General features: G+C 34.5%; 1 protein-coding gene across 3 annotated transcripts in view; it reads left to right on the top strand.

The window, feature by feature from the left end:
- The window catches only part of Taok1 (TAO kinase 1), a 137171-nt gene that overhangs the window by 84884 nt on the left and 26539 nt on the right, over positions 1-25748 (top strand). For 2 of the 3 annotated variants that reach the window (XR_005726458.2, XM_005327853.5), the window contains exons 10-17: positions 1142-1223; positions 4445-4612; positions 7600-7803; positions 10515-10649; positions 16039-16275; positions 18913-19041; positions 21304-21507; positions 24062-24301. Coding sequence is in view for 2 of the 3 variants with exons in the window: in XM_005327853.5 (XP_005327910.1) it covers positions 1142-1223; positions 4445-4612; positions 7600-7803; positions 10515-10649; positions 16039-16275; positions 18913-19041; positions 21304-21507; positions 24062-24301 (1399 nt within the window). In the remaining variant the exon portion in view is untranslated. The remainder of the gene's footprint in view (positions 1-1141; positions 1224-4444; positions 4613-7599; positions 7804-10514; positions 10650-16038; positions 16276-18912; positions 19042-21303; positions 21508-24061; positions 24302-25748) is intronic. The other variant, XM_078042590.1, reaches the window with a different exon arrangement.

Consider the following 25748-nt stretch of genomic DNA (forward strand, 5'->3'; position numbering starts at 1 on the left):
GTAAAGCTGTCCTTGCATCCCTTTTTATTTTGCCATTAATTTGTTCATGTGGGCAAAGTCCTCATTACCTAAACACCTCTTATTAAGCCCTGTCTACCAAAACTGTTGCATTGGGAATTAAATTTCATCTTGAGTTTTGCTGAGGAAAAAAATATTCAAACCATAGCATGATATATGTAAGTTATAGTTAAACACAAACTGTGCTTGTACTGTGTTTGAGACTTTGGGAATTTATAAAAGAAAGCATTCTTGCCTACAATGAACTTAAAAATCTTATTTGAATTTTTGATGGAATAATTATTATTTACTGGGATTATAGGCATTACATAATATAAAATATGTAATCAGTGAACTCTAATGAATAACACCATATAATAATATGATACAGATTTTTTTCTTAGCCATTTGTTCAGGGTCATCAAATAACTCAGGTATAAAAAGTTCTTTCTCCAGAATAGGTCAAGTGATGTTCTAAAAAATACTATATAAAGAAAGATCTAAGAGACTAATTTTAAAAAGTGCCTTAGAGAAAAGGAAAAAGGAAAAGAAAGTGGGAAGGAATACAATGTTGTATTTCAATGGGAAAAAAAAAAAAGCAGAAGGACTAAGGCTTTTTTATCTGGCCTCAATATAGAATTAAGTTGAGATAGCTCAAAATGTGAAAGCAGGAGGAATTTGTTTTTTAGTGCTGGAAGTTGAACCCAGGCCTCATCAATGCTAAGCACACTCTACCACTGAATTAAATTATACCCCCAGTCCCAAAATATCTAAAAAAAAAAAAAAAAAAAAAAAATCTGTGCAAGTAAGGGCTGGGGGTTGTGACTCAGTGGTAGATCCCTTGCCTAGCACATGTGAGGCACTGGGTTCAATCCTCAGCACCACATAAAAAATAAATAAATAAATGTATTTTGTCCATCTATAACTAAAAAAAAAAATGTGCAAGTTTATCTTTGGAAAATGGTTAAGACTTATTGGTTGCTTTAGGTAGCTTTTCATAGAGGTATGAAAGTGTATAGTCCCTGCTTTTTTAAATTATTACTATTCCTTTTCCATTCCTTTTCCCACCTTATATACCTTAATATTTGATGTGTTTTTTTAAGAAAATAGCAATATGTTCACTTGATACTTTCCTTTACAATAGGTCTGATTATTTTCGCAACTTTGTAGATTCTTGCCTCCAGAAAATCCCTCAAGATCGTCCAACATCAGAGGAACTTTTAAAGGTCAGTTCTGTAATGCTATAAATCTGTATTTACCCTTGAGAAATGATAATAAAGAATGTGTTTTATTTTTCATTGATTTTGAAGCTGGATTAAGTATATTATACTAGTTTGTATTGAAAAAAAAATTTTTTTTGACAGTGTTTGGGATTAAATCCAAGGCCTCATACATGCTAGGCAAGCACTCTACCACTGGAGATAAACCCCAACCCATAATATACTAAATTTTTATATTGTTTTCTCTGCATTTTTTTTTTTTTTTTAAATGAAACCCAGAAACCCAGAGCCTCCCTCTGGTACTGGGGATAGAACCTAGGGGCCTTGCACATGGTAGGCAAGCACCCTACCACTGAGCAGCAGCATCCCCAGCTCTTTTTAGTTTTTAGTTTGAGATAGGGTCTTGCTAAGTTGCTCAGGTCAGTCTCCAACTCAGAATCTTTTTGCCTCAGCCTCCTAAGTAACCGGGATTATAGGCATGTACTATCATGCCTAGCTCTAACCCATGTAAATTTTAATGAAAGTGGAGCAAAGTCTTGTTTCAAATTGGTAAAACAGAATAATTTTAGATCTAATTTTTTATCTACCATACTTTATATGTTGATCTGTCCCATATTAATATATAAAAATAAGTATGCTATGGTATATTTAGGTAAATACTACAAGAGAAAAGAAACTGTTAAAAATGGATGCAATATTTTTGTTCCTGCTGGGCATGTTTGTGCATACCTGTAGTTCAGCTATTCCAGGCTCTGAGGCCAGTTGACCATTTGAGCCTGAGTTCAAGTCAGACTGGACAACATATAGTGAGACCCTGTGGCCCATCAGTAGAATGCTAGCAATTGCAGAAAGGTCAAACTTAAAAATATAAAATTTAACATTTGATATTTTTGGTCTCAAAGAAAGAAAACCCAAAAGCCAAAATATTTCTTTTTTATGGAATTTTGTTGTTCTCACTTAGCAATGAATATATTTTTTAAAATACTTTTTAGTTGGAGATTAACACAATACCTTTATTTTATTTATTTATTTTTATGTGGTGCTTAGGATCAAACCCAATGCCTCACATATACTAGGTAAGTGCTCTACCACGGAGCTACAATCCCAGCCTAGCTAGCAATGAATATATTTTTAAAATTAAGTCTTATGAGTTTTTAACAGGCTTGGTTGCCTAATTTAAATATGTCATTCATATGCTTTTTGGTCTCAAAAATTACTGCATTATTAATACCAATAATGGTAATGTTGAATTTAATATGATTCTTTTTTTAAAAAAAGATTATTTTTTTAAGAGAGAGAGAGAGAATTTTTTAAAAATATTTATTTATTTATTTATTTTTAGTTTTTGGCGGACACAACATCTTTGTTTGTATGTGGTGCTGAGGATCGAACCCGGGCCGCACGCATGCCAGGCGAGTGTGCTACTGCTTGAGCCACATCCCCAGCCCTAATATGATTCTTAAAACATCTATTATTAGATCACTCTTTGTGACCTAAGGAATCTGTTTGATTTTTCACAAGATTTAAATAAGCTAATTTTATATCAATGTTTCACAAATTCTAAGAATTCAGTTTTTTCTCACTGATATACATCACCTAATTTAAAGCTACAAAGAAATTTAAAAGATCATATATAGCTGGCTCAATGGAAAGGCACTTGCCTGGCATGCATGAAGTCCTGGGTTCAGTCACTAGCAATGCAAATAAATAAATAGATAGATAGATAGATTATATGTTTGGTAATATTTGCAGCCACAGTATATAAAAGAACAGTATAAAAATTTTAGTAATACTTGAAGAATTCCATGCCATGAGCTTACTCATGGTCTGGGAAATGAAATCCTGAATAGGGGCTGGGGATGTGGCTCAAGCGGTAGCGCGCTCGCCTGGCATGCGTGCGGCCCAGGTTCGATCCTCAGCACCACATACCAACAAAGATGTTGTGTCCGCCGAGAACTAAAAAATAAATATTTAAAAAAAAAAAAAAAAAAAGAAATCCTGAATAAATAGGTACTCAAGAATATCAACAAAAACTAAAATATCTAGCAATTGTGTTAGTAAAACGTAAGACAAGGTTGAGAATATAACTCAGTAATGGAGTACATCATAGCATATGCAAGGCCCTAGATTTGATCCCCAGAGTGGGCAGAGATTGTGGCTCAGTGGTAAAGTGCTTGCCTACACGTTGACGTGTGAGGCACTGGGTTCGATCCTCACCATCACATGAATGAGTAAGTAAATAAATAAAATAAAATAAAGTTATTTTTTAAAAAAGAAAAGTACGATCTATGTACTTTAAAAAAAAATCAGGGCTGGAGTTGTGACTCAGTGGTAGAATGCTGCTCGCAATTGCAAAAAGGTCAAACTTAAAAATATAAAATTTAACACTTGATATTTTTGTTCAGGTCTGTGGTGCATGCCCATAATCCCAGTGACTCAGGAGGCTGAGTTGAGGGCTTTGATTTGACAGTTCTTATTGTTTGTATCCTTTGATAATTTCAACTCTATTTTTCAATTGACCAACAAAAAATTATGTTCTAGGGTTTTTTGTTTTTTTTTTTTAACAGAAGGGCCTGGCATTTGTGCCCCCCCCCTTTTTTTTTTTTAAGAGAGAGAGAGAGAGAGAATTCTTTTTAATATTTATTTTTTTAGTTTTTGGCGGACACAGCATCTTTGTTTGTATGTGGTGCTGAGGATCGATGAGGGCCACATGCATGCCAGGTGAGCGTGCTATTGCTTGAGCCACATCCCCAGCCCTGTTCTAGGGTTTTATAAAACATACAAGATTATGGAGTAGAGGGATACAGAAGAATGAAGGAACTTTGGTTTGTGTAGAAGGGAGTCAGGGAGGGATGGCATTGTGGAGATGGGAAGGACAATAGAAAGAGTCAGACATTATTACCCTATTATATGATTACTCTAGTTGAGTGACCCTGAACCATGTACAGCCAGAGGAATGAAAAGTTGTGCTCCATTTGTGTACTAAATGTTAAAATATATTCTACTGTAAAATAAATATATTTTAAATTGAAATATACAAGATTGGTAATGTAGGTACAGAGTATATGTATGTAAGTGATTATTTTGTAAATAATATCAGAAATTTTAATAGTATAGATTATGTATCATGTATCATAGAATGGTAACTCTAAAGTATGAGAAGGGGTAAATTTGCACCAATTGAAAAGTTAAGTATCAACCTGACTTTTACCTTCTCCCGTATTTAGCACATGTTTGTTCTTCGTGAGCGCCCTGAAACAGTGTTAATAGATCTTATTCAGAGGACAAAGGATGCAGTAAGAGAGCTGGACAATCTGCAGTATCGAAAAATGAAGAAACTTCTTTTCCAAGAGGCACATAATGGACCAACAGTGGAAGCACAGGAAGAAGAAGAGGTAATACCTACAATGACTAAAATCTTGAATTCTCTTTATTTGTTTTTTTCTTTATGCACTTTGCCTTGCCAAGAATTTACCTTTTCTATCAATGGTTTCCAAGTAATTTTCTTAGCATTAATTATATAATATTCCATTTAGGAAAAAGGGTTTTAGATTGTATGCTTAAAGCCCAACCCCTTTAATATTAAGTGCACATTGGTATGGTAAAGGCTTTTGAAAGTCTTTTATTAGGAAAAAACTGTTCAACTTTATTTAGTCTAGTTCCTCTCATATTTCTTGGCCACTGAACCCTTGTTTGACTTATCATTCAGTTCCATGGGACATGCTTTTAGAAGTACTTGAAATTATAGAGTCTTAGAGTTGACTGTTCTCCCTCAGAAGTAATTAGAAAGTTAACAGGCCTTTGACTGTGACAAAGGAAACCTGATTCCTTTTAGTTCTGCATAATTTTATTCCATTTCTATGGCTCTAAAATATTCATTTTACAGATGAGGAAAGTAAGGCTTAGAGTATTTAACTTATTATAGGTGGGGGCATGTGGATTTATATTTATAACTCATTCTCAAAGCCAGTTTTTTTTCTGTGTTGCCTTTTAAGGAGAATGGAAATACAGATTTGCAGAAGTGTTGCAGAACTTCCTCAAGGAAATTACAAATAAAGTGTTTCTTATATATTTATTATATATGAATTATCTTTTTTCCTCTATTTAAAAAAAAAAAAATTAGTTTTCAAATTTACCCCATCCCAGTTCTGACTCTTTGGTTATTTTCTGTTGCTTTTCAATGAGAGAGATCACTTTGTATTCTGAAACCATGAGCAATGCTTTTTTTTTTTTTTTTTTTTTTTTTTTTTTTGCATTTTAGTAGCACTAAATAACTAATAAGCTATAAAATATTAAATCTCTTATATTTTACTACAAAATCAATACAGATTTTATGCCAGTTTTTTTTAACCAAAAAATGTGGAATATGGTCATTATTGAAGCCTTTTAAAACACACACACACACACATACACATATCATGCCAATATTTCTTTTTTTTTTTTTTTTTAAGAGAAAGAGGGAGAGAGAGAGAACTTTAATATTTATTTTTCAGTATTTGGCGGACACAGCATCTTTGTCTGTATGTGGTGCTGAGGATCGAACCTGGGCCGCACGCATGCCAGGCGAGCGCGCTACTGCTTGAGCCACATCCCCAGCCCAATCATGCCAATATTTCTTATAAATAATTTATTACTAAACTGGTTCAAGATTAAGATGCATGAAATACTCAGGAATATACATTAATTCAGTAGTGGCAATTGTGTGGCAAAATAACAGTAATTTTTTGTGGGGGGCTTTTTGTTTATGTTTTAGTTCTTACCATAATCAGAAAATCATTTTTACTGTTTTAGAAATATGAAATACTTTAATAAAGTTGTGAAATTAATAAAATTCTATGTAGTTAATTTTTTTTTTTAAACCAAAATGAAACCCAGGGGTGCTTAATCACTGAGCCACATCCTAGCCCTTTTTAATTTTGAGACAAGATCTCACTAAGTTGCTTATTAGGGTCTTGCTAAGTTGCTGGGATTGGCTTTGAATCTGAAGTCCTCCTGCCTCAGCCTCCTGAATTGCTGGGATTATAGGCATATGCTACTGTGACCAGCTATGTGGTCAAATCTTTAAAAGCATCTATCCCACTAGGGATCTAAGAAAATTCTATAAATATATACATATATTTACATGCATACACATACTTGTGTGTGCATATGTTGTCTGTATTCATTAAATTCTAGCATATCTTATAAAAGTTTGGTACTATAGACTATAGTAATATTAGTGTCCTAACCCCATGGCTCTTTGATTACTTTGTGATTGTGACCGAATTATAAATTATATATTTATAAATATCAAATATATTTATACATTTAACTTGAAATTCTTAGTTTATATGGGAATACGTAGGAATTAATATTATTTGGTGATAGATAATCTTTCAGGAAGAAAGAACAGCATCCTTTATAAAAGTCCTCAGTAAAAAATAAGAAAAAGGGGCTGGGGTTGTGGCTCAGTGGAGAGCACTTGCCTAGCATGTGTGAGGCACTGGGTTCTATTCTCAGCACTGCATATAAATAAATAAAATAAAGGTATTGTTACAACTAAATATTTTTAAAAAGCATATACAGGATTTTATTTACTCATTCATTTATTCATTCATTTTGGCGGGCTGGGAATTGAACTTAGGGACTCACACGTGCCAGGCAAATTATACATTGAATCTCATACTCAAGCTCCCCAGAACTTTTTTTTTTTTTTAAAGGAAATATTTACATTGATCACAAGAGTTATTGAGAAGTGAGCGAAATATCTATCCTCATAACATTTGTTATAGAAATTTTTTTCAAAAAATGCCAGACAATTAAGAGAAAATTTTGTACATCTGAAATCACCTAAAACTGGACTGCATGCACAAAGCACTGAGTCTGATCCCCAGAACTGGGGAAAAAAAAAAGAAGAAGAAGAAGAAAGGAAATAATTCAGAACTGGTCAACTGGCTTTTTTCCCCCCTCAACAGTTCAGGGTTTTTGTTATTTATTTGTAGGTCAGTTTTACTTTTCTATTAACAGTTGATAAGCCTTCCTGGTCTTGGCAGATATAGGGAAGTTTTTACAGTAGACCTAACTTTCTTTTTATTGTACTGGGGATCGAATCCAGGATACTTTACCACTGAGCTACACGCCTAGTTCTTTTTATTTTTTATTTTGAGCCAAGGGGCTCACCAAGTTGCTCAGGGTCTCCCTAAATTGCTGAGGATAGCCTCAAAATTACTGTGATCCTCCTGCCTCAGCCTCCCAAGTCACTGCTGTTACAGACATGTACCACTATACCTGACTTCTAATTTTATTTCTAATAACTGTGTGCCAAATGGAATCTGTGCTGGATGCTTTAGTTAAGAATTCAGAAGAGATGCAGATATTTTAATCTAATGCTCTTTTTCCTTAGGAACAAGATCATGGTGTTGGCCGGACTGGAACAGTCAATAGTGTTGGAAGTAATCAGTCTATTCCCAGTATGTCTATCAGTGCCAGCAGCCAAAGCAGTAGTGTTAACAGTCTTCCAGATGCCTCAGATGATAAAAGTGAACTAGACATGATGGAGGGAGACCATACGGTGATGTCCAACAGTTCTGTCATCCATTTAAAACCTGTGAGTATTTAGATTTCAGTGAAAAATTTCAACATTAGTGAATAATTTTTATCTGATTAGTTTAAGTAAAGGAAGTTTTCTTTTAAGTTTCAAAAGAATGAAACATATTTTAAAATAGCAGTAGTCTTGTTAATTCCTAATCTGTTAACTGCATTTAGAAAACTAAATGTTTTGAGAATACAATACAGAACCAAAAAAAATCTTAGAAAAAAAAATATAAAATATTATGTACTATATTATTTGAAGTTCTTACATGGAAAATAAAAATTAAAGAATAGGAAAGATGTGCATGAAATTTATGATAATGATTGCTGTTGAAGAATGAAGGAAAGAGTTGGAATGAGTGAAAATCAAAAGTGACTTTTACATTTTTCATAATTGTATCTTTAAAATAAGACTAATTGTAGAAAATTATAAATTTAGGGTTTAGGAAATGTAGGTGCGGCCTTATTGCCTTATTCTTTGTAATTCTTTTTTTTTGTGGGGGTGGATACTAAGGATGGAACTCAGGGACATTTGACCACTGAGCCACATTTCTAGCCCTATTTTGTATTTTATTTAGAGACAGGGTCTCACTTGAGTTACTTAGCACCTTGCTTTTGCTGAGGCTGGCTTTGAACTTGTGATCCTCCTGCCTCGGCTTCCCAAGCAGTTGGGATTACAGGCATTGCAATTCTTTGCAATTTTGAGTGTAAGTTTTTAAATTTTCTCAAAAATTTTGGAAAAGTCAGATTACTCTTCTTAGCAACTTGTAGGACTGTTTTCTTTTTTACTTCATGTCTTACAGTATTTTAAAAGTTATAGGGTTGGGATTGTGGCTCAGTGATAGAGTGCTCGCCTAGCACATGTGAGGCCCTGGGTTTCATCCTCAGCACCACATAAAAATAAAATAAGGATATTGTGTTCAACTATAACTAAAAAATAAATATTTAAAATAAAAATAAAAGTTATTAGGTACAGTGCCAAAAGGAAAAAACGAAATGTCCATCAACAGATGAATGAATAAACAAATTGTGCTGTACAGAATATTATTCATTTAGAAAAAGATGTGAAATTCTGAAACATGCTACTGTGTGGATAAATGTCAACATCATGCCAAAGGCTGAGCATGGTGACGCATGTCCGTAGTCCTGCCTGGCTCAGGAGGCCAAAGCAGGAGGATTGCAAGTTCAAACTCATCCTCAGCAACTTATTGAAGCCCCAAGCAACTTACTGAGACCCTCTCTCAAAATCAAAAAATAAAAGCACCTGAGTATAGCTCTTAACTGATTTCTTCAGTGGTTAAGCATCCCTGGGTTCAATCCTCAGTACCCATCCCATCCTGCCCCCTGAAAAAAGAGAAAAAACAAATATGCTAAGGGACATAAACCAAACAGAAAAGGACAAATACCATAATTAAACTCAAATGAAATATATGTCTATAATAGGCAAATTCATGGGGATATTTAGAGGTTACCATGGGATGAATGGAAGGTGAAATGCAAGCTGTTGCTAATGGATGGAGTCTCTGTTTGGGGTGGTGAAAAAGTTTTGGAAATAGTGGTGATGGGTACATATCATGAAAATGTAGTTAATCTGGGTTAAAATGGCAAGTTTTTTGTTAGACATTTTAACACATACATGAAAGCTACTAAGAATGATGGTTATGCAGTAGTAGTATTCAGGGAAACTTCCATTGATTTTCATATTCATAGGCAATGGAATCAGTCATAAGATTATTTCTGTAAGTAGATGGTTGTTACTTAACTGACTTCTTCAGTTAATGAATGGAAGTTTATAAGTAACAGTATCAGTTCTTTAATACTTAAAACCATTTTTTAATTGCTTGTTTTGTACAGAAGGCAAAAATATTTGTACAGAAGGCAAAGGTAGTTTTAAGCTGTATTGCTTCTAAAATCCAAAAGCCTTTATGTCATTAATTTTTATTACTATTAAAGTATTAGCTACATGTTTCATTATGTTTGTTTTTAAGTGACATTAAAACTTTTCAGTTTTACTTGTAGTATGTAGGTTATAAGCCAACCATGTACATTTCCTTATCCTAAATCTGTTTTTTTTTGTTTTTTGTTTTTTGGTATGAGGGATTTAACTCAGGATTACTCAGCGACTGAGCCACATCCCCACCCCTGTTTTGTATTTTATTTAGAGACAGGGTCTCACTGAATTTCTTAGCCCCTCACCATTGCTGAGGCTGGCTTTGAACTTGCAATCCTTTTGTCTTAGCCTCTTGAGCTACAGGGATTACAGGTGGGCACCACCACGCTCTGTTCATTATCCTGAATCTGTATATTACTTCATACACTGTGGAAACAATTTCTCCTAATTCTAGTTGTGTTGAAGATAAAATGACAGCATTCTCATTTAATTTTTTTAACCTTTATTTTATTTATTTATTTTATGTGGTGCTGAGGAATGAACCCAGTGCCTCGCACATTCTAGGCGAGTACTCTACCGCTGAGCCACAACCACAACCCATCATTTTCTTAAAATACATTTTTTAGTTGTTGATGGGCCTTTATTTAATTAATTTATTTATATGTAGTGCCTCACATATGATCGCCACTGAGCCACAACTCCAGCCCTTATTTTTTTGTTTTTGATTTCTAAAATTATTATTAGATTTATTGATCTAGTTGACTTTGAACTTTAATTTTCTTGAAGTTTCAAACAGTTTGTATAGCTTACATGATATTATCTCTTTCTTTGCTTAGGAAGAAGAAAATTACAGAGAAGAAGGAGATCCTAGAACAAGAGTATCAGATCCACAGTCTCCTCCCCAAGTATCTCGCCACAAATCACATTATCGTAATCGAGAACACTTTGCAACCATAAGGACAGCATCACTGGTATGTGCTTTCCCAGGCCCAGATGGAAATATAGTTTTTCATGTTGAACTTTGGACCCAAATATAAATATATCTTGTTTTTTGTACTGGAGTTTGTTTTTCAAAACTTTGATTCAACATTTAAATGCCTGTTATGAGAAGAATGTGTAAAGCACACTGAAACATGGTAAACTAACAATGTTCAAGACATGCCCACAAATAAGTAATCTTTTGAATATATCAAATACTTAACATAATTACAAAGTACTAAATAGTTATTCAGATAACTTTTTATTAGGAACATAAAAGAAGCATTTATCAAACAAATTGTTAGAGCATTTAGAATTATTAGGTTTTTAGGGCTGGGGTGGTGGCTCAATGGTAGAGCGCTCACCTGGCATGCGCAAGGCTCTGGGTTCGATCCTCTACACCACATAAAAATAAATAAACAAAATAAAGGTATTGTGTACAACTAAAAAATAAATATTTAAAAAAAAAGAATGATTAGGTTTTACATACAGGGAGAGGAGAAATGGTATTTCCATGTAAGAATTGACAATAAGGTAACATGAGGGTAACCACTAAAAAGGTAATGTTTAGAAATTGCAAATAATGCTATTTGGTATCCTGTAATCCTAATTTCCCAAATAACAATAAATATAGATTTATTTGTCCATTACAAACATGTTATAGTGGGGCATTTAAAACTCTGTTCAGTTAGACACGTGGGACCAAGAACATAATAAAGGATGCTAGGAATAGAAAGAAATTACATTAATATATCATGTGAAAAGTAGGTTATTAGAGAATAAGACAGGGAAAAAAGTTATTGAGTCATCTAAATTGCTATATAATAAGCAGAATTACTGTATAATCAGATTTTATAAATCCTATGCCCATGAATCTGTATGGCATGTGGAGTCAGAAATGCAGTACCCCCTCCACATACATGCGCTGTTATTCTGCAACATGAAAATAATGCTTTAAACAGAGCAAATGGCAGAGATTATTTATTTGTTTGTTTGTTTATTTATTGATGTCTCTTGATAGATGTATAAAGCAGATTGAGATCTGGGGAAAATCTCTTTGTGACATGGCATGTATTAAATGTTCTCAGGCAAATCTGTATCTCAAATGTTGGCTTCCTCAAATTAATAAATAACATTTATAGATTTAACAAATCAAAAACCTGAAAAAGAGTTTTATATATTTGGCAGAGGGGAGTACCAGGGATCACTTAACCACTGAACCACACCTTCAGAGCCCCCTCCTTTTAATTTTTATTTTAATTTTTTAGTTGTTGATAGCCTTTATTTATTTTTATTTATATGTGGTGCTGAAAATTGAACCCAGTGCCTCACATATGCTAGGCAAGTACGCTACCACTGAGCTACAGCCCCAGCCCCACCCCCAGCCCTTTTTGTATTTTATTTAGAGACAGAGTCCACCAGGTTGCTTAGGGCCTCTATAAGTTTCTGAGACTGGCTTTGTACCTCTGATCCTCCTGCCTCAGTCTCCTGAGCAGCTGGGATTACAGGCGTGTGCCACTATGCCTGGCAAGAGTTATATTCTTGAACCTAGTATTTCCACATATTGTAAATAAAATATTCAGAGAGTATGTAGCTTTTTGCACAAATAAACATGGCTGTGTTATATTTTATGAGTACTTTGACTTCTTTTGTTTTGAATTTTTCTTCATATAATAAAATGTACAGATCTTACGTAGTCAATTTGAGGAATTTTTAAATTGATATACACGTAAGTTAACCATTACATAAAACAAGAGATATCAAATTTCCTTCATCTTACAAAGTTATTTTTATACTTCTTTTTAGTTAATTTCTCATTTCCATGAGTATCACCTTTTGTTTCATAATATGTTTTGAATGTTTGGGATTTTATATGAGTGGAATAACACAGAATAATGAATGCATGTTATTGAATAACATGTTATTGTGTTCAACAATGTTAATTTTTTTTCTCTAAAAAAACCTTTTCATTGTGTGAATATACCACCATTTAAAAAATATTTTTATTAAAGTTTTGGTGGTACCAGGGATTGAATCCTTTTTAATTTTTTATTTTGAGACTTCACTAAATTGTCCAAGCTTGCCTTGAATGTGGTTTTCTGCTTCAGAAATACAGGTGTGTGCCACCATGCCCAGCTGGTCTTTTAATTTCATTTGAGTAAATACCTAAGGGTAGAATTGTCAAGTTATAGGGTATATGTTTCTTTAATTTTATAAGAAACTTTGTCAGTTTTCAAAAGTGACTGTAGCATTTCACATGCCAATTAGTAATGTAATAAGCATTCTAGTTGGAGTCTGAGGCAGGAAGATTACATTTGAAGCCAGCCTGGGCAACTTAGTGAGTTGTCTCAAAATAAGATAAAATGGGCTGGAAATGTAGTTCAGTACTAGAGTGCTTCCTTAGCATGCTTAAGGTCCTATGTTCAATCCCCAGTACCACCAAAAAATAAACAAAACAACAAAATAAAAAAACAAATCACTAAAAACATCTGGTAAATTAAATACAAGTGTTGGTGAAGATGCAGAGAAAAGGGAACTCTTATACATTATTGATGGGAATGTAAAACAGTTTAGGAGTTCCTCAAAAAAATTTAACAGTAAGTGGCAGGAATGATAGCTTATGCCTGTACTCCCAGAGACTCTGAAGGCTGCGGCAGGAGGATCACAACTTCAAGGCTAGCTTCAGCAACTTAGTGAGACCCTGTCTCAAACTAAAACGTGCTAGGTATGTGATTCAGTAGTTCAGTGCCCCTGGGTTCAATCCCCAGTTTAAAAAAAAAAAAAAAAAGAAACAGAAAGAAAACTAACAATAGAGCCAGGCATGGTGGCACACACCTGCAATCAGAGCTTTTTGGAGGCTGAGGCAGAAGGATACCAAATTCAGGTCCAGCCTGGGCAACTTGGTGAGACCCTGTGTCAAAAAATAAAGTAAAAAATGCTAGGGATTTAGCTTAGTGATAGAGCACTTTGAGTTCAATACCCAATACCACCAAAATTAAATATATAAAAAACTAACAATAAGAACTACCATATGATCCAGTACTCCCATTCCTGAGCACATAACCAGAGGAACTGAAATTAGTATGCCAAAGGAATATCTATACCCTTGAGTGTAATGTAGTATTCACAAAAACCAAGATGTGGAATCACCCTAAGTATCTATCAATGTCCATCAATGGACAATCAATGAATAAAGAATGTGTTCTGGGGGCTGGGGAGGATGGATCATCATTTACAACAACATAGATAAATCTAGAATATGCTATGCTAAGTGAAACAGTCCCACTTACATGTAGAATCCAAAAAGGTTGAAGTCATAAAAGGAGCTAGGTAGGGGTGAGAGGGAGGGAATATGTAGAGTTTTTTGTGTAAGCACACACAGATTCAGATAGTCAGGAGCACTAAGTTTTGAGATCTGTTGCACAATAGGGTGACTATAGTCAATAATGATATATTGTATATTTTGAAATATCTAAAACTAAATTTCAAATGTCTCACTATGAAAAATGATTAGTAAATGAAGTGATGAATATGTTAATTAGCTTGATTTAATCATTCTATATTGTATATCTATGTCAAAATGTCACATTGTACTCCATAAATGTGTACAATTATAATGTTAGTCAAACATAATTTTATAGGCTAGGAGTATAGTTTGGTGTTAAAACAAACCCTTAGATTGTAATAAAGCCATGGGGTTGATTCCCAGCGCTGCCAAAAAATAATACTAACCTTTATAAAAAACTGAAAACAGACAAGTTCATGTACATACATATTCATAGAGGCACTGTTTACAATAGCCAAAAGGAAAGGGTCAAATGTGTGTCAGTGGGTGAAAAACTAATTATGATATATTTATAATGAAATATTTTTCTGCTATAAGAAGAAATGAGGTAATGATACATTCAGCAACATAAATGAACCTCAAAAACACAATGAAATATATTTAGACATATATCACTTTCTTTCTTTATTTTTTTTTAATATGGTGCTGAGGATCAAACCCAGTGCCTTACACATGCGAGGCAAATGCTGTACCACTGAGCCACAACCAAGCCTTACATCACATTCTTTAGTGAAATCTTGAGAATAGGTAACATTGTTGAAACAGAAAGCAATTTGTTGGTTAGGTTGCTAAGCAGAAGAATGAGAAGTGCATGCCAGGTGTGGTGGTGCACACCTCTAATCCCAGCAGCTCAAGAGGCTGAGGCAGGAAGATTGCAAGTTCAAAGCCAGTCTCAGCAACTTGGCAGAGACCCTGTCTTAAAAGAATTAATAAAAAAGGTCTGGGGATGTGGCTCAGTGGTTAAATGCCCTGGGTTCAATCCCTGGTACCAAAAAAAAAAAAGAAAAAGAAAAAAAAATGAAGGAACTGTGAGTAGAATTTTCTTCTCAGATGATACATGTTTTCTAAATAGATAAAGCGCATGTATTTAAAAAAAACACAGTAAATGGATTAAATGTCACTGAATCTTTCATGTAAAATGATTAATTTTAGGTTCCATGAACTTTATCTTAATTTAAAAATAGTATTTATATATTTTTTCTTTGTGATCATTGGTGTTTACATCCTGCCCAAGAAACATGCTTACTTTCAGGGTCATGAAGATATTTTATGATTTCTTCTGCTTTATTATTATAGATTTTATAGTTAGATAAGAAATCATTCTCAAAAATAAGAAAGATGTCATCCTCTTCACATTAGTTTTTATACATTAAGTGAGAGATGTGAGAGTTAATGTTTGTTTTTTTTCCTGTGTAAAGAAGCACTTCCTTTAGGGGCTGGGATTGTGGCTCAGTGGTGAAGTGCTTGTCTAGCACATTCGAGTGAAGCGCTTGTCTAGCACATTCGAGGCCCTGGGTTCGATCCTCAGCACCACATAAAAATAAATAAATAAAAGTATTGTTTCCAACCATTTCCAAAAAAATTTAAAAAAATGTTTAAAAAAGACAGAAGAAGAAGAAGAAGAAGAAGCACTTCTTTTAGCAGGATTTGTTAAAAGTGCTTTTTTTTCCCTCTGAATTAACTTGAGTTTTTGGTAGAAAAATGTGTGGTCTGTTTCTAGATTTTTTGTTGTTGTCCTTGTTGAAAGGGAGTATTGTATGTTGCCAGTACCAGTGTCTTGATCATGGTGCTCTCGTCCTTCTGCTTTGTTTTTTCTAAAGATTATTTTGGCATTCTAGGTCCTTTACATTCCCACATAAATTTTAGAACCTGTTTGTCTGTTTCTTTAAAAGACCTGCTGGAAATTTAATTGGAAACTGCAACATTGGGATCTCTTAAATTAATTACCTAGTTAATTAATAGTAGGATGGTCTAAATGCTTTTGGAAGAAAATGTTTTGCTTTCTTTTCTTTTTTCTCCATTGTTTGTATGTCTAGGTTACAAGGCAAATGCAAGAACATGAGCAGGACTCTGAGCTTAGAGAACAGATGTCTGGCTATAAGCGAATGAGGCGGCAGCACCAAAAGCAACTGATGACTCTGGAAAATAAGCTAAAGGCTGAGATGGATGAACACCGCCTCAGATTAGACAAAGATCTTGAAACTCAGCGTAATAATTTTGCTGCAGAAATGGAGAAACTTATCAAGAAACATCAAGCTGCTATGGAAAAAGAGGTAGGTGGCTATTGAAGTATTTTTAGTTTATTTTAATATTAGCTTTTGTCTATCTCATAATTAACCAATATAGCATTTTAATATTGGGGTATCTATTCCCAGGAACCAAATAAACTGCTTGAAGAAAGGGATAAGTATTTATATAATTTGTATAAACTGTTCTGTGAATTGATGATAAATCAGTCACCAAAAAAGATGGTTCATGTGTGTTTTTCTAATTTTGTGACTTAATATATGCATTTTGAGTATGAAAAATATTATGATATATTTTAATACAAGCACTAGATCTGGGAAATAATAGGCATGGGATCATTTCCTGATACTTGATAGCTTTATAGTATCCCATTGGATAAGTCATTCAACCATTTTAGTCTTTTGATACCCTGCTTATCTGAGGACTTTGGTAAATCTTATCAATAGTTGATTTAGCTCTCAAAAAATTATTCATGAGTCTCTACTTCTGTGTATTTTTAAGAAACATTTTTAAAATTTTTGTTGCATTCTGTCAGAATACAAAGAATGTTTGAGATTATATATTGATTCAGATTGAACCTGTGTGATTGTTTACGAATGAATTTTCATTACTATATGGTACGGTTATATTTTCAGTATTCTAGTTGCTTTTTCCTGTAGTGTTTTTGGTGTCCAATCAGTTTCATTTTATTTTGCTAGTCACATTTATCAAGTAACATGTAAACTTCTTAGTAAAATCACATAATTTCATCAAAATATGTCCAAGTTGAACGTAATGCATTGAAGCATTTTTATCATAGCTGCCCTGTTCTTCCCCACCAAAAAAAAAAAAAAGAAAAAAAGAAAAGAAAAAAACTCTGACACTGTAGGGAAATTGGCAAAATAAATTATGGTATAAATAAATATTTGATTTTGAATTTTTTTGGGGGGTGGTACTAGGGATTGAACTCAGGGGCACTCGGTCACTGAGCCACAATCCCAGCCCTGTTTTGTATTTTATTTAGAGAGAGGGTCTCACTCAGTTCAAAGTTGAGTCTGGCTTTGAACTTGCAATCCTTCTGTCTCAGACTCCCAAGCATATGGGATTACAGGCGTGTGCCACCGCGCCCAGCTTGAAATATATATATTTTTTTTAACTATTTTTTTAGTTGTCAATGAACCATTATTTTATTTATTGATATCTGGTGCTGAGGATCATGCATGCTAGGCAAGTGCTCTGCCACTGAGCCACAACCCCAGCCCTTGAAATTTTTAATAAAAAAATTATTGATATTTTGAATACTGTTAGGTGATGGGCAGTACTTTTAATAGCTTGTGAAGAGGTAGATGCTGACATATTAGAAAAGCAATTCATGAAATAGGATGTATAATGTGATTAAAAAATGTTTTAAATTTTTTGTCCTAGGGCTGGGGTTACGGCTCAGTGGTAGAGTGCTTGCCTAACACATGTGGGGCACTGGGTTCAATCCTCAGGATCGCATAACAGTAAATAAACAAAATGAAGGTGTTGTGTTCATCTGCAACTAAAAAGTATTAAATTTTTTTTGTTGTTCTAGGAAAAAATTAAAACATGTATGTACCAAAATGCTTACATTGTTTTATTTTTGGGTGCTAAAACATGAATTTTTTTTTCTTTTTTCTTCTGTATTTCTAAAATGTTCTATAATTAATATGTATTACATATATACTAAAAAATGAAATAGTTTATAGGCCAGGTATAGTGGTGCTCACCTATAATCTCAGCAGCTAAGGCTGAGGCAGCGGGATCACAAGTTTAAAGCCAGCCTCATCAACTTAGACCCTATCACAAAATTTAAAAAGGGCTGGGGATGTGGCTCAGTAGTTAAGTGCCCCTGGGTTCAATCCCTGGTGCCCCACCCCCACAAAAAAGAGTTGTAAAAATAAAACAGTATGATATCTAGTATTTAACATTTTTATAGTATTTAATATACAAAATAAAGATCAATATTTAGCTAGGCACAGTGGCACATTCCTGTAATCCTAGAGACTCGGGATTGAGGAAAACATTTGTTTGTTTTGTTTTATTGAAGGGAGGATGTATTCCTGTTAAATGAAACCATTTTAGCCCAATAAGAGATTGATATTTTATTTATTTATTGCAGTGCTGGTGATCTAACTTGGGGCCTTGCCAAGCATGCTAGGCAAGTACTCTACCAATGAGTTACATCACTGGTCTATCCCAGTATTTTAAAATGAATTCCAAATTAGTGATTCTTTGAAGTTTAAATGATAAGGATGCTGAAAAACACTTTATAATTTGGTCAGGGTTTTTTGTTTTTGTTTTTGTTTTGTACCAAGGATTAGACCCCAGGGTGTTTAACCACTCAGCCACATCCCCAGCCCTTTTTAAATTTTTTAAATTTTTGAGACATTGTCTCACTAAGTTGCTTAAGGCCTCATTAAATTGCTGAGATTGGGTTCAAACTTGTAATCCTTGTGCCTCAGCCTCCCAAGCTCCTGTTGATTACAGGGTGGACCACTAGACCCACTTGGTTGGGTATTTTATTTTGGTGTTGTTTCTACTGATTTTTGTCCTTAAGAAATAAGTATCTTTAGTGATGTATGTTAAACTGCTGCTTTTAACCTATCTGCTTTAAATCTATCTACTTAATTTATTTGATTCATTTTAAAAATTTCATGTAGGCTAAAGTGATGGCCAATGAGGAGAAAAAATTTCAGCAACATATTCAGGCCCAACAGAAGAAAGAACTGAATAGCTTTTTGGAGTCCCAGAAAAGAGAATATAAACTTCGAAAAGAACAGCTTAAAGAGGTACTTATTTTGTACAAATTTTGTGTCAGTTCCTGCTTATTAATTATATTCAATGGTTCTCACTCATAAAGCATGTAGTGTAAAATTTTCTTTTATTGGCTGTGACCATTAAATGCGTATCAGCTTATACAACGATATTGATTATGATTCATTACCCTTAACTGCTTGAGTTTCCTGGTTCAAGAGGATCTTAAAAAGAACCTTTCCTGAAAAATGTAAATTATTTCACTTATAATAGCTTTCCTAAGTGCCTATTAATTAACTGACTCACTAGAAATAAAATACCTGAGAAAAATAAACACTGCAAGATCAAATCTTAAGGGGGCTGGGGTGTAGCTCAGTGGTTAAGTGCTTGCCTCACATGTGTGAGGCACTGGGTTTGATCCTCAGCACATAAAAAATAAAGATTAGGAAGAAAAAAAAAGATCACATCTTAAAATTGGACATTTTAACTACATCCCCAGCCCTTTTAAATTTTTATTTTGCAACGAGTGTTGCTAAGTTGCTAAAGGCCTTGCTAAATTGCTGAGGCTAGCCTTAAACTTGGATCCTCCTGCCTCACCCTCCCAGGTCACCTATGATTACAGGCATATACCACCACCATATATGGCATTACTCTCACAAACTACTCATTTATATGCTTTTTATTTGTATTTATTCAAATATCTTATAAACTAAACTTGTAAAGATTTGATGTCTTTTTAGAGATCTTTATAGCCAGGCTTGGTAGCACATGCCTGTAATCCCAGCAAGTTGGGAGTTGGAGTCAGGAGGATCTAAAATTCGAGGCCCTAAGCAACTTAGTGAGATCCTGTCTCAAAATAAAAGAATGAGGAGCTTGGGATGTGGCTCAGTGGTAGAGCACTTGCCTAGCATGTATGAGGCACTGGGTTCAATTCTCAGTACCACATAGAATAAGTGAATAAAATAAAAGTATTGTGTCCATCTATAACTAAAAAAAAAAAAAATTAAAAAAATAAATAAATTTTAAAAATAAAAGAATGAGAAAATGGCTGGGGATGGGATGTAACTCAGTGGTAAAAACTCCCCTGGGTTCAATCTACAGTACCCCCAGCACCCCCCAAAAAGTAGTGATTTCTGAAAAGAAAATACAGATTAGTAGTCTCTGAAGAATCATAGGAAAGATAGTTGATTTATATTTTATATAATGTTGATACTCTTTAGGTTGAAAATATTATTAGTTAACACCCTAGGGTTTTTCTCTTTGAATATATCATTAAGGCTTTTTTCATTTTGCCTATTGTGAATGCATTTTCGTGGTAGTTTTTGAGATGATATTTAAGATGATATAGAAAGCATTTGTTTTGATTTGTTCAGTGGCTACTAATGCTGAAAATGAAGTAAAGTAAATTTCTGTTCTAATCACGGTTTTGCTGATTTTTCATTTACTTTCTAGTTCGTTTACATTAAGTTTGTCTATAATTTTGTTGAAAACATAGTATCAAGAATGTAAATTGAAGACTAGGGTTATGGGTCAGTGGCAGAACACTTACCTAGCATGTGTGAGGTGCTGAGTTTGATTCTCAGTATCACCTATCAATAAATAAAATAAAAGTCATTGACAGCTAAAAAATATTTTTAAAAAAAAGAATGTAAATTGAGATGATATTTTACTTTGTTTTAGCCCTAATTTTAATTCCTATGTAATTTTTTTTACCGGAAAACATTGCCTCTGTCTTCTAGGGAAAGCTTTAAAGAAGGATGTGTTTTACTTTATTAACCAATCATTGTGTTTTTTAAAGCTAGGAACCATCAAGATGTAACTGCGAAAGGAGGTTCTGTAATAAAAATATAAAAGTAATTTAAAAAAAAAAAAGATGTAACTGCGTAAAGCTAGAAAGTATGTGGGTTTTCTAGAATACATATATCTTTTGTTGTTGTTGTTGTTAAATATTTATTTTTTACTTGTACCAAATACCTTTTATTTATTTATTTATTTATTTATTTATTTTTCTTATGTGATGCTGAGGATCGAACCCAGGGCCTTGCACATGCTAGGCGAGCGCTCTACTGCTGAGCCACAACCCCAGCCCCACATATATCTTTTTCTTGTCCTGTTTCATAAGTAACTCAAGAAAGAGGAAAATATTACCTGCTTTCTCCAGATCATTACCCTGTCTGATCATTAGAGAGAAAGCTATTAAATACTTCTATTTAAGTTTACCATATACTAAGTGACGCATTCATACAGCTAATTATATATCATGAACTGAGTTTTTGATGTTGTTTTTATGTTGCCAGGAGCTGAATGAAAACCAGAGCACCCCTAAAAAAGAAAAACAAGAGTGGCTTTCAAAGCAGAAGGAGAATATACAACATTTCCAAGCAGAAGAAGAAGCTAACCTTCTTCGACGTCAGAGACAATACCTAGAGCTGGAATGCCGTCGCTTCAAGAGAAGAATGTTACTTGGACGGCATAACTTGGAGCAGGACCTTGTCAGGGAGGTGTGTGTGTGAATGATGTGAAAATAATAATCCTTTATCACCAGACTCTTTCCTGAATATATGCCACTCACATCCCACTTTCAGAGCCTTTGTACTTATTTTTTTCTGTGCTTGAGTCATTCTTCCCCAGATAATCACAGGACTTGTTTTCTCTTTTCTTTGTTTACTCAAATGTCACCTGCCCAGACTTGCCTTCCCTGATTACCAAATCTTTTTCCCTTTGAACAGTCCTTGCACTTTCCCCTCTTATGCACACACACACATACTTTGGGGGAAATGGAGTCTGTTTCCCCTCACTAGAATTGAAGTTGTATAAAATTTGCAGACTCTGTTCAGTTCTTTATATTATTGTCAGTCTGGCCCATAGTAGGCATTCAATAAACAACTTAAATAATATATGAATAAGAGAAATATTATTTTTAAATATGGGGATTAATTGGTCAATCTTTGATTTGAAATGGATACTATTAATGTTGCCATTTAAGATTTTTTATAATCATGTTAGCTATTAATTGGGCAAATAATGTAGAAACTTATGCCAGTAAAAACAGTTGTCCTCATGATCAGGACCTGTTAACATAAATAAATTTATTTCTAGGAGTGGATTAAAAGCTTCAAATGTAGCATAATTTTGCAGATACTCTAATAATCAAAGCAATGTTAATAAAAACGTATCCGTGAGATAAACAAAAAAACTTAAAAAAAGATAATATGTAGTCTTGGTAGTGGCATGGATTATTGGACACCCTTAGTAAAAGTATCAGTTACTACTGCCCTTTTGGAGCATAGTTTAGCAGTAGTATTTTGGTTTTTGTTTTTAGGAGGTTTTGTTTATTTGTTTTTGTGATGCTGGGAATTGAACCCAGGACCTCATGCATGACCAGCAAGCATTCTACAACTGAACCACATCCCTAGCCACTAGCCCTGGCTTTTAAAATACATGTATGTATGCTTTTATCTACTTCTTGAGTTCTTATCCTCCAAAACAAAAACATGATTATATGGTATGTTATATATAGATGTTTATTGAAACAGTTAAAAATTTAAAAATGGAAACAATGTAGTTATCCAGTCATATAGGAATAGTGGGGTGGGGGGGGGAATGCTATCACAAAAGCCGGATGTGGTTAGCTCATGCCTGCAATCCCAGCGGCTCTGGAGGCTAAAGGCAGGAGAATCACAAGTTCAAATCCACCTTCAGTAACTTTGAGGCACTAAACAACTCAGTGAGACCCTGTGTCTAAATTAAAATATAAAATAGGGCTGGGGATGTGGCTCAATGGTTGAGTGCCCCTCGAGTTCAATCCCTGTGGGAGATCAACCTTACATGTGACTGAGTCACACTCCCTGGCTGGGTGCTGAGGTGCTCAGTCACAGGGCAAGGGCAAGTGTTATATTACAAAGGAACAGGTGAGCGTAGCTTCATCCATGGGGCTGTAGCAAGACACACCCATGCACAAGACACCGCCTGCATTTCTGTGACTGAGCACCTCAGCACCCAGCCAGGGAGTGTAACTTAGTCACGTGTAAGATTGGTCTCCCACAAATCCCCAGTACTGAAAAATAAAATGGTATCAACAAAGTTGTATTTGAGCCACTAATGGCAGCACATACCTGCAATCCCAGCTACTCAGGAGGCCAAGGCAGGAGTTCCAGGGCAGCCTGGACAACTTAGTGATATCCTGTCTTAGAATAAAACACTAAAATGGCTGGAGTTACAGTTCAGTGTTAGAATGCCTCTGGGTTCAAAAAAGGTGGGGGGCTGGGGATGTGGCTCAAGTGGTAGCGCGCTCGCCTGGCATGCGTGCGGCCCGGGTTCGATCCTCAGCACCACATACCAACAAAGATGTTGTGTCCGCCAAGAACTAAAAAATAAATATTAAAAATTAAAAAAAAAAAAGGTGGGGACGGGGGGAGGCTGGTAGCTTTCAGTGAAACTTTTGAAAAGTTTTTAACTACTGATCTTATCTGGAGGTAGATATATATTACACTGTTAAGTGAAAAGAGCAAGTTAAACATGCCTGAAATGTATATTATTGAAACTATGTTTTTTAAATAATGAATATGTCACAAATAAAAAGAGAAAAGATGAGAAGCATACGCACCAAACTCTTGGCTTCTGGGGAGAGGGTTTGCAGGAACTAAGGGAGGGTGAGTATGACTTTTATATAATGTGTATGTGTGCACTTGTTCTTTTTGATCTTAAAAAAAAAAATTTGTTTTAAGAATAACATTTATTGAACACCTTTGCTGGGTAGTATTCTGAGAACTTTTTATTTATGAACTTATTTCTTCCTCACATTAAATCTGTGAAACAAGACTGGGGGGTGTGAGGGTTTTGTGTTTTACTATGTTCTTAGCATGCACAGGCCCTAAATTTTACCCCCAGTATCTCCAGAAATAAAAGAAATCACAAAACCCTAATATTTACTATGTAGCTATAATTGAAGCAGAGGTTTAATTGCATCTGGTTTTTTTCCCCCTTAGAATTTTGTTTTTTTTCTGTCATTGTACAGCTGTAAATTATACCTTTGTCTTTTGTGTTATGGAATAGGAGTTAAACAAAAGACAGACTCAAAAGGACTTAGAGCATGCCATGTTACTACGACAGCATGAATCCATGCAAGAACTGGAGTTTCGCCACCTCAATACAATTCAGAAGATGCGCTGTGAGTTGATCAGATTGCAGCATCAAACTGAGCTCACTAATCAGCTGGAATATAATAAGCGAAGGGAACGAGAACTAAGGCGAAAGCATGTCATGGAAGTTCGACAACAGCCTAAGAGTTTGAAGGTATCTTTAGTGTAAGCTTCTTGACAAAGGGGAAAAAAGATTAAAGGCATCCATAGAAGCAGAAAAAAACTAAGACACGTATCTGGTCACTACGAAATTGAGCAGCCTTTTCACTTTTTAGCATCTTCAGTGGGTTTCAATGCTTGTCAACTGCAGATATTAGCTTATGTATTTCTCTTCAAAGTACAAACAAATGGCTAAAACTTTCTACTGTGGGAAGTACCAGGAAATAAAAACCAAGATTCTCATTTTAAATATATCCAGTATCCACCGGGTGCCTTGATGCATGCCTATAATTTCATCAACTCAGGAGGCTAAGACAGGAGAATCACAGACTAAGACCAGCCTTAGCAATGTGGTGAGACCCTGCCTCATAAAAATAATATAAAGTAAAAAAGACTGGGGATATAGCTTAGTGGTAAAGTGCCCCTGGGTTCAGTCACTAGTACCAAACTAAATACATGTACCCAGTGTCCTATGCTCGGATTATATTTCCCATGTTGACAGTCTGTTCGCTTCTCTCTTTTGTCTCAAGTAATATAGTTTTAGAATATTTATTTGCTCTAAAGGTGATTTATATGAAATATAAAAATAAAGTATTTCTCTTTCTTCCCTTGTCTGTTCAGCTACCTTGTCTATTCCCTTTTACCAAATTTGTGACTTAACAGTTCACAATTCTAAGAAATTTTCAAATTTTGTAACTTGTAATGAGCATAGAAAATTGAATCAAATGAATCGTGTGTGTGTGTGTGTGTGTGTGTGTGTGTGTGAGAGAGAGAGAGAGAGAGAGAGAGAGAGAGATACTGGGGATTGTACCCAGGGGCACTTAATCACTAAACCACATCCCCGGACCTTTGTATTTTTTGAGACAGGGTCTCACTAAGTTGCTTAGGGCCTCACTAAGTTGCTGAGGCTGGCTTTAAACTCACAATCCTCTTTGCTCAGCTTCCCCAAACTGCTGGGATTACTTTAAAACATTCTTATTAACTGAATTCATAGAATAGCCTGTGATTTAACATGTCTGTTAAATTAATTATGGTTTTAAAGCCAGCAGCATCCAGAACTAAACCAAATTAAAAGTTTGTTTGTTTTTTCTAATTATACAGTAAATCTGATATGACTAATTTCTCTGGGGCTTGAGTAAAGAATAATTGTTTGACTCTTTCTGTGTCCTGTTGTTAGAGCCTTTTTAATTTCAGAACTTATTAAAACCTAATATATTTTTTCTTATATGCTACATAACAAATGAAGAGAAAATGTTTCACAGTTATAATCAGACTTTTAAATAGGATACTTCTATCTAATGACAAATGAGCCCAGGGTCTTACTCTAGTGTGGGGCGGGGGGGAATCTCCATTTTCCTCTTTATTAAAGTTTATCTTTTCAAAGGTCAATTTGAACAATACATTATAGTTTCTAACACCAAGTCCTGTTTGTGTTTATTTAT

The sequence above is a fragment of the Ictidomys tridecemlineatus genome, chromosome 3, assembly GCF_052094955.1.
Source record: "Ictidomys tridecemlineatus isolate mIctTri1 chromosome 3, mIctTri1.hap1, whole genome shotgun sequence".
NCBI lineage: Eukaryota > Metazoa > Chordata > Mammalia > Rodentia > Sciuridae > Ictidomys > Ictidomys tridecemlineatus.